The 14,229-nt window shown below is 28.9% G+C and overlaps 1 protein-coding gene across 1 annotated transcript in view; it reads right to left on the reverse strand.

Annotated features, from left to right (window-relative positions):
* Positions 1 to 14,229, reverse strand: part of LOC136979051 (bromodomain adjacent to zinc finger domain protein 2B-like) — a 280,166-nt gene that overhangs the window by 11,361 nt on the left and 254,576 nt on the right. Inside the window, 3 exon segments of the mRNA XM_067274949.1 lie at positions 3,455 to 3,564; positions 3,636 to 3,692; positions 13,631 to 13,720. Coding sequence (XP_067131050.1) covers positions 3,455 to 3,564; positions 3,636 to 3,692; positions 13,631 to 13,720 — 257 coding nt within the window.

Below are 14,229 nucleotides of genomic sequence, written 5' to 3' on the forward strand. Positions count from 1 at the left end.
ATTACTTCTGAAAAATCCTGAAGAAGAGAGAAAAGCAATAGACATTAGACAGTTTCTTTAACCCCCACAAATGGAAAAATGCAAGACTGTGTACATATGTATTTTTATTATTACATAAATAAATGTAGTAAGAAAGTATATAATTTTTTATTTTTGGGGGTCTCCAGAACGAATTAATCAAATTCCCATAAAAATCTATGGTAAATTTATAATTGGTTAATGAACAATTCAGATAGCAATCAAAGTCTTGGAATGAATTATGTTTGTTAACTGATCACCCACTGTACTTTATTACTGTTTGGTGGATCATCCTTTTTCCTCAAATAATGAACTCTTAAAAAAAACTTTTATCACAGTATGTTAAAGCCATCAAGTTTTTGATAAAGAGATGTTGATCCTGATTGATTTTTAAAATCTGTCTTCAAGCTTGGCTCATGGCTAGCTTAAACTTTTTCAATGCATTTTTAAAGTTAGTTAAACTTTTAACAGAGTGCTTAATTAACATGTCTCTCATTGCCTTTCACAGTTTTCTCCTATTGCAAACAATGTTAAAAGACATCTCCATTTTTCTGAATGCATAAATTAATTATGTTAAAATGTCTCTCAGTTTTTAGTATCATATTATGTAATACTGTAATTGTTGATACCTGTTCATAGATAACAATATCTCCACATCATTTTTTTTTTCCTTTTTTCGATGAACTGTACACATCTATGGATATCTGTGAAAAGTTGACAAATGCTTATAACTTCTGATAAGTGAATCATTTCGAAAAAACATTTCAGGTAAAAGTTTGCAGGTTTTTACTTAGAATCATAAAAATAGGGTTCAAATTTAAGAAAATGAATTTGACTCCATTTTCATCAATTGTAGTGGCATCTATGATAAACTAACAGTGTCCTTACAATCTAACATTTTTTGGGCTGCAATTTGAAAAAAATTGTAGACCTATAAATTTGCACTGTTGTCCATTGTCTGTCTTCTTTAATCTTGAGAATGGTATTAGACAGATAAAAGTTTAAACCAGATATGGAACGATTAGGGGCAAGAGGCCCTGATTAACTATATAGGAACTTCTGGTATAGAGCAGAAGTCATATTTTAATTCAAGAATTTTTCTCAGAACTGAGTTAGATAAATGACTGGAATGACTCTACTGTTATAAGTAAAAGTATAATGTACAGGGGCAAGACTTTACTAAGGTGGAGAGAAGATATATTTTAAATTAAATAAATTAAAAATTGCAGCCTGGCATTGTGACGATGTTGCAATAAACAACTGCCCATGGTTTAATACATTTTTTGCAGGATGCATATTTTGTGAGTTATTCCTGTAGATTGATTGAAATGAACCATTCTGTAAACAGATTTTTATTTTTCTTGACAAGTAATAATCTTAGACCTGGACTAATTAATGTAATTTTATAGAAATAATCTGCATGTTATCTAGATTTAAAATTGAAATTATGAATTTATTCAATAGCTGTCAGTGTCACACAAAATGTCAAAATGTATATTTTATTCTAAATTCACTTTTATTAACCCTTTAGTAAGTAACAAAATTCAATCTAAAAACATCTTGCATTATAAAATTTATACTTGTATAACCACTTAATTTAGATAATTTTGCTCAAACAGCTAAATAGCCATTCATTAAAAATACAAAACTATGTAAATAGGTACTACTTTAATTTTAACTATAAAAACAGAGTTCACTTCATTGAGATTGGATAAGGGAGAAGTTCGGCCTCAGAGAGCACATGCTCAAGTTCTCAATTTTCTCCCCTATGTTTTACAATAGCAGAACTCCTGTTAACAGAGGACTGAATAGTAGAGCAGTCGATTTAAATCAGCACTGTGTCAGCAGCATTTTTAGAGCAGCAGTCTGCATAAGGGAGCATTATTCTAAGGAAGATTTATAAAGATCTATCTTTAATCTCACAATACCACTTAAGGAACATGGCAACAAGGCTCTTTACACTATGGTATACATAATTTTCCATGGTCAGTTTTCTAATATGTGGACAGTCAAAACATCTCTCACAGAATTTTAATGAACACACACATGAAAAGCAATTATTCTATATATTAAATATTAAAAAAAGTAACATAAAATGTACATTAACAAAGAGCACAGATCATATGTATGTACCTCAAGGAGACAGGGTTAGAAGTGATCAGAGACCAGATTCTGGAGGTCACATGACCTTACTTTATGACAAAAATCAACTTATTTCTTTATTATTCTGTACATCCTATTAGAAAGCATTTAGAAATTTTGACACAAAGATGTTCATATCTTTTCAGCCAGAACTCCTATATTTCTGGGAAGAAGTGAAAGTAAGGTGACTGGTAAATATATTGTACTTACTGATATAAAATGTTTTGTAAAACAATAAAATTAATGGTATAAGAATGTAAACCAATATGTACAGTACATACAAGAAAATTATGTGATAATGAACTTATAACATGCTTGGATATGTTAAAGTTACATAAAGCCTCTAAGACATAAAAGAATGGTGAGAATCTAAAATCATTAACAACCATCTGAATGATCTTGTTACTTTGGATAAGGGAACATATTGTAGCAATCCTGAGGGTGCTCTCTTAAGCAGACTTGACTGTATTACTTAATTTGTACCAATTCAACTATTTGAATTACATAAATATACTTATTTTCCAGTTTTTTTCTTTTCTTTTTTTCACTACTAGTGATCAGTAGCTAAAAGTTACTGATCACTAGAATGCAACAACTTCAAAAAAGAATTTTAGAAAAGAATAAAAGTGGACTGTTTCAATGATAAATTTTACATGATCACAAGTTTTACATTTTGTATTAAAAATAGATCCTTTTTTTAAAAAGTGCTACTGACATACAGAATTTCATAAAAACATACTGAAATCATTACATTTTTATCAATTTCCAAAGTTTTATAAAACTGTACTGAAACAGTAACACTGCATACACAACTGGATTGACACAACTGTCAAACACTGCTGTAGTCCACACAGTGTGACACCATATGGACACCACAGGGTAGGATGAGATGTGCATCAACAAATGTTTTCATTTGATTTTAATGGTGGTTGTGCTTGTGAAGGGCTGTCTCACAATACAAATTTGTGAGTTTGGAACAATATATAGACATAGATATTGCGCATATGCCATTATCCTATCATTATTTTTTCTGTTTGTTATTATCAAAACCAAAAATTTTTTCTGCATGCCTATGCCTCACTCTCACTGCATATCACTAATATTTTGTATTACTTTCAATAAATTTTGTCCTCTTCCACTTATATTGATTGATTGGATGGATTTTTGGCACAAAGACTATTATTTATTTACATACCATTTGGTGTAGTGCAGCTTGGCCACTTTGGCCAAGCATAATAATAAAAAATTTTGCATCTATTAATATGTAACAGTAATTTTCAATAGATTCACTCACTTTGAAAGTGGAGGTTCTAAGCAAGTTAAATGAAATGTTTTAGGGCAACCATCACAAGATAATAATTTGCCCTTTTTTCCACAAAGAACACACACACGTTCTCCTGTTACCTAGAAAATTAATTAACATTCTGTGAAATTTTACTCAAAATTATCATTTCATAATTAAAATTTTATCTTACCTTACTTATGCATTCATAACAATACCAATCACCATCTGGAATGCTTTCCATTTTTGGCTATAAATAATAAATTAAATTTTTGATTTTATATTATGTATATTATTATTGATTCAATTAATCATCACAAAAACATACATTCAGATTAAGAACTTCTGTTTTAGGAAAATGCATATTGTATATCCTTGATTAAACTCCAAAGAGCTTTATTTTTAAAACTTACATATCTCCCAGAATTTATTTGAAGATCTGGGATTTTCTGAGGTCAAGATTTATTACCTTGCAACAGGAGTTGCATGGGTAAAAATTGAAAGAAATATCTTAATTATTTCTACATTTTCTCAAACTATCAAAACTATTTATTAACTGTATTTATGGATTACAGCTACAACATTTGAAATAATTACTGTTTTCATAATTAACCCAATTCTAATTCAGTTATTACATTGTCATTCATCTCTACTTTAATGTTGTTGTAGGAATCAAGATCTTGTCTACCATCTTCTTGTTCAAACTAATCATTTCTTTTGAAAATAGATGGCAAGTTTAAACCAGAGCTTTCCTAATTACTCTTCAGCTGTTAGGGTCTTAACTTATGAACTTGATCACAATGTTTCTATGAATTTTGGAATAGAAAGTGTTGTCATACTCTAGAAAATTTGAAAAGGTAGAATTTTAGTTAAACTCCTTAACTGTCACTCTAAACTACATTATCCTATACAATGCTGTATTTCAATATGTTTCTCCATGCTTTTCAATCTGAAGTTTATTTTTAATAGCACCTTTACTTCCCAAGAATTATATTAATTTTGGGGTTTAATCAAGGAAATATGGTATTAAGAGATCCTCTATAACAAACTTTGACAAAAAAAATTCAAATGAAAATTAAAAAAAAAAAAAAAAAAAAAAAAATTGAGATCCAAATAGGTATTATAATCCTGAAACAGTTGGAAAGCTTTCTTCAAAATGGAAAAATGCATATGAAAAGAATATGATAAAAAAAATTTATAAAACTTTGTGCAGAACTACAACTATTTTCAATCAACCACTAGACAAGCATCAAACGGGGTTGTAGCTAGACTATTAAACAATGAACAAAAACAATCAAAAATAAAGAAACTAAAAAGAAGCTGTACAGCCATTGAAAGAGATCAAAGAATGGAGAGAGAAAAACAGTCTAATAATTGAATTATCAGATAGGAGGAGGTTACCTGTTATAATAAAAAATAATTTTTGAAGAATATCTAGTGATATATTTAAAATAAACAAACTCAATTCAGTTAAAATATGATTCAGCAAAACTCACAAGCAATAAAATTTTCAACCTCGGAAAGAGTTCAATGTTATTTTAATAAGGGCAGATAAATGACAAAAAATAACAGCAAAATAGCTTTATACAACAGTGTACATTTCTCACAACAATTTTAAAAGCAATTCTTATAAACAAACAAAAAGAACTCTTATGAAAACATTTATATCAAGCATATTTGCTGAAATACATTACTGCTCATTTTTGAAAAATTTGATATTGAGAAATATTAATATTTATTTATAATTACTTCTTATGTTGATGAATCTACTCCTCTTATACAGAAAGAAAGCTAAATACAAACTTGTAACAACAATATAAACAGACACAATTATAGTATTACAGAAAATTAACAATACGATCATCAATTACTTAGATATACAATTCAAATTGAAAGCAAGAAAATTAATAATAAAAGAAATAAAATACAGAGACCAAATAATTAAAAATTACAACATTATATAAAAATTTAACATGAAAAATATGATTGGTGTGTGGCTGTCGGCCATGTTATTCGCGTATTTTATATGTTTTTAATATGTAATATAACTAGTGTTAGAAATTCCTTTGTTTCTTTTGTATTATCTATCCTCCTTCACTTTCCCCACCACTCCTTTTTACCCTTCGGGTGGGATTATCGTTTCCAAGAAAGAGTCAACGTAGAGAACAATAGAAGGGACGGCGTCGTGGGTCTCGAGGAACGAAAGGTGAATCATTTTTGGACTGGACTGTGGAGAGTGAAGAGGTGAAAAGGAAGCTCTCGACCGAGGCGGATAAGTGAGCAGCAAAGACAAAGGGAAGGATACGACGGGGGAGTGAGAGATTCACCGAGAACACGGGAAGATATAAAATAATCAAACAGGACTCAAGAGTGGTATCCCACCAAGTATTTCAATATTCAACTATTTTTATCTACATGTATATATTGTTCCTCCCTGTAGTTATAAGTAGGATAAGTTTAGTTTTAAGATCTGCACGCGTATAATTTTGTCGGGTTCCGCTTCGAGCGCGGTTTTTTAGACTGAGAGAAAAAAAAAGGCCTTTTTTGTAAAGTTGGGATTCATAAAGAACCGGCTTCTGTTCTTTCTGACGAGAATAAAATCGTACATTCGTTAGAAGTAACGTGTGTCAATTATTATTTTGTGTCGGTCTGTTCGCGGAAACCGTTACACCTCGTCACGAAACATCACAGGTGTATGTAACTTGATTTGCAAAAATACAAAGTATCAAGAAGGAGGCAGATAGCCACTTATATAAAAATCTATCAAAAACTAATGACTATCATCCTGTATTACTTACAGAAAATCCTCATTAGTTCAAAATTAAAAAGATGAAATAACCATGACTTTGAATTAGAGTTTTGAATTATCTGGGATTTACATATATCTGTACAGGGCCGGATCATTGCATAGACAAATGAGACAAATGTCTAGGGCCCGGTCAAACTGTCTATTTGAAAAGATTTGTAAATAAGATAGTTTACTTTTCTGTATTTTTAAATAAAGTTTATTCATATTTATATATTTACTTTTTTTTAACTTGGCTTTTATTTAAATTATCTGTTTCATTATTCAATTTACCTTTCACGAGTAAAATATTATATTATTTAAATATTACCAAAAAGGTTAAACAATTAATATTTTAAGGTAATATTGTTATTGTATAACTTTTGTTAGACATTTATTTTATTAAATTTCAATTTTTTTAAATTTAAAAACAAACTGTTCAAACTTTTCTAGAAAAACTAAAGTTTATTGTTGTATATTAAATATTTTTTATTAATAAAAATTTAAGATTTATTTTAGTTTTTCACATTGTTTAGATTTATTTTATTCATTGTTTTATATTTCTTGTGGGAGAGGAAGGGGGCCCGGTAAGAAGAAAATGTCTACGGCCCTAAAGTGGGTTAATCTGGCCCTGGCATATTGTACAGATATAATATGCCAAATGACATATAACTGATGTAATTTATTAAATAAACAGAATATGGATACCTATACACAACCCTATTTTTAATTAAAAATTAATAATAGTACTGTATAAATGTAAAGATAAACATCATGTGTCTGGTGAGAACCTCACAGATCGCCAGATAGGTTTTATAAAAAGTAAAACAGAATTCCTTGAAATGTAGCCCAAATTATTTTAAAACTGGCCCAAAAAGTAGTAAGTCACACAAATGTATTAGCCTAGAGACTTTCAAATATTTCAATTTTCTACTTGTAGCTCAATTTTGCAATCCTAAAACCCAGCTGTACTTTTTGAGATAAGAGAAAAAAAAAAGATAGCCCATGGGTAAGGTGACACCTGAAAATGTGATACTGTAAAAGCAAAGCCATCTTGTTATCTTATGATATGGAGGCACTTTGGTCTAAATGAACAGGTTAACATATGCATACAAGGGTAGGCTGATAAGTAATGCACATATACTTGTAGAACACGAACAAAATCAAATAGCAAGATCGGGCAAAAAGTATATTAAAGTACAATTCTTAAGCTTAAAATCATATATTTATTGTTTAACATAGTCATCGTGACTAGGCTAACACATTTCTCCCAATGTGTAACAAGTTTTTTCATTTCGTCACTGAAAAATTCTTTCGACTTTTTTTGAATCCAGGACTTGACAGCTGCCTTTACCTCATCATCCGAGGTGTAATGATTACCCTTGAGGTCTCTCTTGAGTAGAGGAAAAAAATAAAAATCACAAGGCGCAAGATCGGGGAATAAGGAGGGTGTGGAATCAGTTCAAACTTCATGTTACGCAGAGCCTCTCCAGTTGCATGCGAGGTGTGTGGATGAGTGTTGCAAAATGACAACACTCATCCACACACCTCGCATGCAACTGGAGAGGCTCTGCGTAACATGAAGTTTGAACTGATTCCACACCCTCCTTATTCCCCCGATCTTGCGCCTTGTGATTTTTATTTTTTTCCTCTACTCAAGAGAGACCTCAAGGGTAATCATTACACCTCGGATGATGAGGTAAAGGCAGCTGTCAAGCATGTGTGCATTACTTTTCAGCCTATCCTCATATCACAGTTCGAACAGAATTTTCACTTCAAATTTTGAAGTAACCATATTTCGAACTAACTGAATTCCTTAACATGAAAATATCTATATCCCCAGATGACACAAAAGTACAGTTATAAACTAACAAGATTTTGAACTATCTGAGTTTGAATTAATGAGGATTTCCTGTAACAACTAAAAACCCACAGATACAAATTAGTTTCCTTTAAAGCAGCAATCAGAAGGATTATCACATTCTCAACTAATAAAGATGACCTAGATACAGAGTTTAAATTCTTAAAAATTCAGCAGTATCCTTTGAAAAAAATGCATCTATGGAAAATAAAATAGCAAAACAGTTCAAAAAACATTAATAGAAAAATAAATAGTTTTGCTCTTCACATAGAAAAGATAAGGATGTAAATAAAAAAAATTTTAAATTAGAAAGTAAGTCAAGATGGAGACAACTGAAACTAAAAGAAAAAAAAAATCTCTAAAAACATTTATAAAGTAAAAACAGGTCATCTTAAAAAAAAATTACAATTTTTGAGTTTTTGGTTTCATTGTAACATATATTAAAAACAGTAATTATAAATATATTCCTTATTTTTAAAATACATTAATAATAAAACATAAAGGCCAGATAACTAGCTTATAAAAAAAAGTCAAAAAATTGGAAATTAATAAATTCAAGTAAATATAAAATATAATCATAATCATCATGAATAAGTTAAAGTTTAAGCTGAACAAAACAGTCAAATGAGTAACAGATATTAAAATAATTAAGTTTAACATAAAAAAAAAACAATTTATTTTATTTATTTTTACACATAAACAGAAAAGTACCAAAGGACAATTGAAATTTGCTCCCAAATTAACAAATATACAAACATAAATATAACAAATAAAAAACAGAAGATAAAAAATAAAACTAGAAAGATTAATAATTAAAATAACACATTATAAAAATTTACTGTAAAAAATATGTAAATAAATAATCACACTCTTAAACAGCAGAGATTTTTAAAATCAAACATTTTCTGTCTATTTGAAAGATCTTCAGGATATATATGATTACTATTCTAATGGAACATTTCATATTCTCTTTAGAATAGTTCCACAAAGTTACATTTTCCATTTACAATGTAGTTATATATCCTGAAGATAATCTATCAAGACTGAAAATATTTGATTTTAAAATTCTCTGCTGTTTAGGATGTGATTATTTCTTTAGAAGTTTTAAAACAGCTAATTATATTTTTTATGATTAGAATATGAGATTTAATCTGCAAAAAATAAAGTATGCATGAAGAAGACAGATAACAAGTCATATAAAAAAAATTTAACAAGTATAAAATTTTCTCTGGGACTTCTTTAATTCACAAAAAAATCAGAAATACATGGTATCCCAAATTAAACTTGATATTTCCCAGCTGGCTACAGCAAAAACTATTCATCAGAAAGTCATGAAAGTTTGGGAATGCCTTAATGAGATGATGGAAACTTTTTCTAGAGCAAAAGAAGTTAATTACAACCACTAGAGGGCATATAGCTTTTTACAAAACATAACAATGAGCTATACAAGTTATCTGTCTAATGTAAACAAAACATGTTCAAAACATGATGGCTACCATTGTCTGCTACCATCTGAAAGAGTAAAACAACACATTCAACAGTTGAATGCATGTATGCCATGCTGTCCCTAAAGTCTGACAGCAATGTTATGGGATCACAATAGACCAATTCTTTGAGATAGCCCCAGAGCAAAAATTGCATGAATTCAAGTCTGGGAATCTTGCAGACAAATGTGCCATTATACCAGCTTGAAAAGCATCCTCTAGTGTAGTGGTGGTTTTGAAACTCATTAACACATTCTCAAACTTTCATGACTTTCTGATGAATAGTTTTTGCCGTAGCCAGCTAGGAAATGTCAAGTTTAATTTGGGTCACCCTGTATAACATTGAAACAATGGTCAAGATTTTGGAGTTTTGTACACAAAAAAAAAATAATAATAAATTTTTAAGGCATTTTCTGATGATGTGGTTATTAGGGAACTAGATGAACTTCATGTAGTACAAAGATAAATTTTATTAACAAAACAAAAACATCGAAACTAGTTGATACATAAATTAGTGGTCGAATGCCAGCTCTAGGAGATTTTATAAACATTCAATTTGATTGTTCAACTAATACTCTAACAAATTTCTTACAATCTATTCACATACAATCAGTGGGACCTGCAGACTATGAAAAAGGGGGAGCATAAGCTATAAAAAAAGGGCATCATACATTATACAAGGAGCTTCAAACTCTGCACTAGAGACTAACTTGGCCTTGAAAACAAGGAAGGAATTTTGGTAAACATATGAAGAAATTGCATGGGTCAATGGACAAATATTGTTCATTAGTTTCTTTTATATTTGCAGAATAGGCTAAAAGTGATGAATTTTCTCATTTGGGGCCTCTTTGGAAATTAGATGAAAAAAAGGCAACCAAGATGAAAAGGGGGACATGTGCCATAGGATATGAGTGCCCCTGCAGACAATGATAATAATTAATCACTATTACAAAACAACTAATCCATCCAGCAAGGGAGAAAAAAAAATTATTATTAATTATTGTCACAACAACACTAGATGTATTGCAACAATAATTAGACTAAAATTAAACTAAAAACTAAATATTTATTCACTAAAAATAAGCTAACTGTTAGTAAGAAGAAATAAAAATAAAGAGACAAATTAGTGAAAAGAACAGGGAATGACTTCCTTTGGAAAAAATGAAGAGTTCAACAGAGTAAGTTGGCAACATGGGATTGTTTCTTTCAATACCAGAGACCACAAAGTTACAATATTGGAGATTTTTCTAATTAAACACTGTGTTGTTGATCTGTCAAAGAGTACTAAAAACATTCTACTTACGATAGTCCCTTTCTTCCAAATTCAATATACCAATTCCTTATGGTTTTATTCTTTAGAATCACATTTTCCAAATAAGTACATATTTTCACACTGTATAACTGCTCTTTTCTTCTACTACTGTTTTTAGAAACTCCCTTAGCAATCTTCTCTCCAAACTTACAGGGTCTCTCACTTACCATATCCAGACCAATTCTGGTCCTGTGAATCTCCCACAGCTGGTTCGACTGGTTCTTCTTCGTAGGGGTCCATATAACCCCCGTCACCAACAATAGGGAAAAGCATGAACAAAGAAGACAAAGACTTGAAAAGTTCAGAGCCAAGGGAAAGTAAAAATACAATGCTACAAAAAGGGCAATTATGATGAACAGCCACAATGAAATCATAAGATGTCTTAACATAAAATTTAAATTCTATACTATTCAAAATAAGTATGAACTAAAATTATATAAAATTTATTTATAGTGGAATTAAGTTGATTTTATATATGATGATGTTCATAAACAGTTGTTAGCAGATGTCTAAGGCTGTATGTCCTACTAAAAGTTACTTGGAAATTAAACCATTAAACATCAATTGCAATTTGTATTAACTAAGAATGTGAATGAATAAATGAAACATAAGATTAAATATGAAGATTAACAGAAAGATTATATATAAAAACAAATTAAATACAAATCAAATTTATCATTATACAGTCAAGTCTGCTTAAGAGAGTCCCTTTGGAATCACAGGATTATACTTCTTTACTGGAAGTAACATGATCACCAGGGGGCTGCTAATAGTATTCAATTCTCTCCATTGTCTCAAGAGCTCTATGTAACTTAAACACATTTGAAAATGTTAAAATTAATTATCCCATTTTTGCTGTGCTTATGTATTGTTTTCCATTCTTATAATATTTTTATTGGATTATTCCATAGAACAATTTTATTGTGCCATTGAATAATCAGTAAATACAGTATATTTACCAGTCATATTATTTTCACTTCTTCCCAGAAATACAGGAAGTGGTCTAACTGAAAATATGTGAACATCTTTGCTCCAAAATTTCTGTATAATCTCTAATGGAACTAAGTATAAAAACAAATAATTACAATACCAAGATGGTCATTAATCTGTTCTTGTCTTGTCCCAACAAGATGAGAATCTCTGTAGTTTTACATACACATTTTATGATACTTTTTAAATGTGTAATTGATTCCCATTTGTGTTTGATAAAACCCATTCATTATGATTCTGTATATTTGGCTAAATATTAGTCACTGCTAGTTTTAAATTAGTTTCAATGTTTTTGTTAGCCGGTTTCTGGTTTTAATTTTTACTAAATTCATTGTGGAAAAACTATTCACATACATAAGTTGTAGAAAATAATGTTTGAACTTTTGCTGCATACTTCCTTAACCTGGGAAATCGATATATTTATTCATATTTTATGCAAGGCAAGATGCAAAAATTTTACTGTGGGCTGCATTTGGCCCTTGGGCCACAGATTGCCCATCCCTGGTGTCATGTGCCTTGGATGGTACTGTGAGATTAAAGATAGATCATAACAAAATCTTACTTAAAACAGTGTTTGCTTATGCAGACTGTTGCAATAAAAATGCCACTATTGTGGTGTTCATATGAATGGACTGCTTTGCTATCTGATGTTCTGTTAACAGGAGTTCTGTTAATGTAAAACATAGAGGAGAAAATCAAGAACATAAGAAAGTGCTCTCTTAAGTGGACTTGATTGTATTTATATATTAGAACTCAACAATAAATACAGTATAATTTAACCCTATATGCAATGTAAGATTATTATAAATATGTTATAATCAATTTCTAATGATAAGGACGTAATATAAAGATATTTTTAAATTAAAGATTAGATAATATGTACTGTACATATTATCTAAGAATTTAGATGAATTGTAATAAAACAAAACTAAAAATATATTCAATAAAGAATCTTACAGATATCTTAAACACAGAAAAATCAAACAAAAATAAAATCATTAAAAAATTTGGAAAGTTCTAAAAATAAAAAATGAATTATGTTAATCTATTATGTTTAGATAATGGAAAATGTTTTGATATATTATTAATTAAAAACCAAACTTTTTAGTAAAACCGAATAAATAATTGTGAAATAGACAAGAAATTTGAATAAGAAAGAGTAATTGTTTTGTTCAAATTTTTTAATATATTAAGAATAAAATAACGAATAAATTAGTAGTTTATTAAATGATGGATTGTAATACAAAACTGTGCAAAATGAAGATTAGCAACAATATTAAAATGCAAACATTTATAGACAACTGTCAACCATTTTATGTATTTATACATGCAATTGATAGAATTTATTTAGTTTGAAAATTTTTGATAGAAATTATTTAAGAGAGATATCAAAACATTATATGTTGTGATACTGATAAAATGGCAAGTAGATGATTTAAAAATTGTGATGTACAACTTTTTACTAGTACATTACTAGTATTTTATTATCATAAAGATCAAAAGATTTCTCAGTGATATAAGTTACTCAAAACAAAATAGAAAGTTTATCCTTAAAGTTAAAAACTACAGGAGTTTGATAATTTTTATATAATACAAATGTTTCCTGAAATGCAAGTTTTATAGGTTATGGAAAAAAAATATATTCATATCTAACGATAATATTCTTTAGTACAACATCTTAATATCTCAGTAGTATTTAAAAAATTATTTCAAAATTAAAAAAATCTATTAATTAAAATTGATAATTATTTCTCACCTTAAAACAGTAAGTATGATATCCTTTGTCACAACCATCACATAATAGCAGCATTTCTTCATTATCTCCATTATGACAAAACTGACAACTCTGAAAACAAATTTAAAATTATTCATTTTATCTGAATATGTTGCATTTAAAAATAATTAAATCATAAAGATTGATCATTTAAAGATAAATATTTAATGAATAATCAAACATTTTACTAAAAACATAATATTATTTTGAATATACATTTTCATTTCAAAAAACAAGAAAACGAATACAGAAAAGAGATAATTAGCAGCTTTTAAAAAATGATTATCAATCATTTAAAAACATTTCGTCACTATAAACACAAGCTCATTTCTAACTGTTTAGTTCATAGTGTTGATGCATTTCAAATAAAAAAGTTAAAAAACTTTAAAATGTAGTTTTTAAAAAGAACATATGTTTAACTTTAACTTACTTATTTTGGTAGTTTTATTCTTTTTTTTTATAAAAAAAGAATTCAAAAATAGGAGTATCATTCATAGTAAAGCAAATTAACATACATAAGTTTTTTGTCTTTTAGACCAGCGGTCACAACCAGTAGTCTATGAGAAAATATGGGTGGTCTG

This window comes from Centruroides vittatus, unplaced genomic scaffold, assembly GCF_030686945.1.
Source record: "Centruroides vittatus isolate TY-2023 unplaced genomic scaffold, ASM3068694v2 contig_575, whole genome shotgun sequence".
NCBI classification, from domain to species: Eukaryota; Metazoa; Arthropoda; class Arachnida; order Scorpiones; family Buthidae; genus Centruroides; species Centruroides vittatus.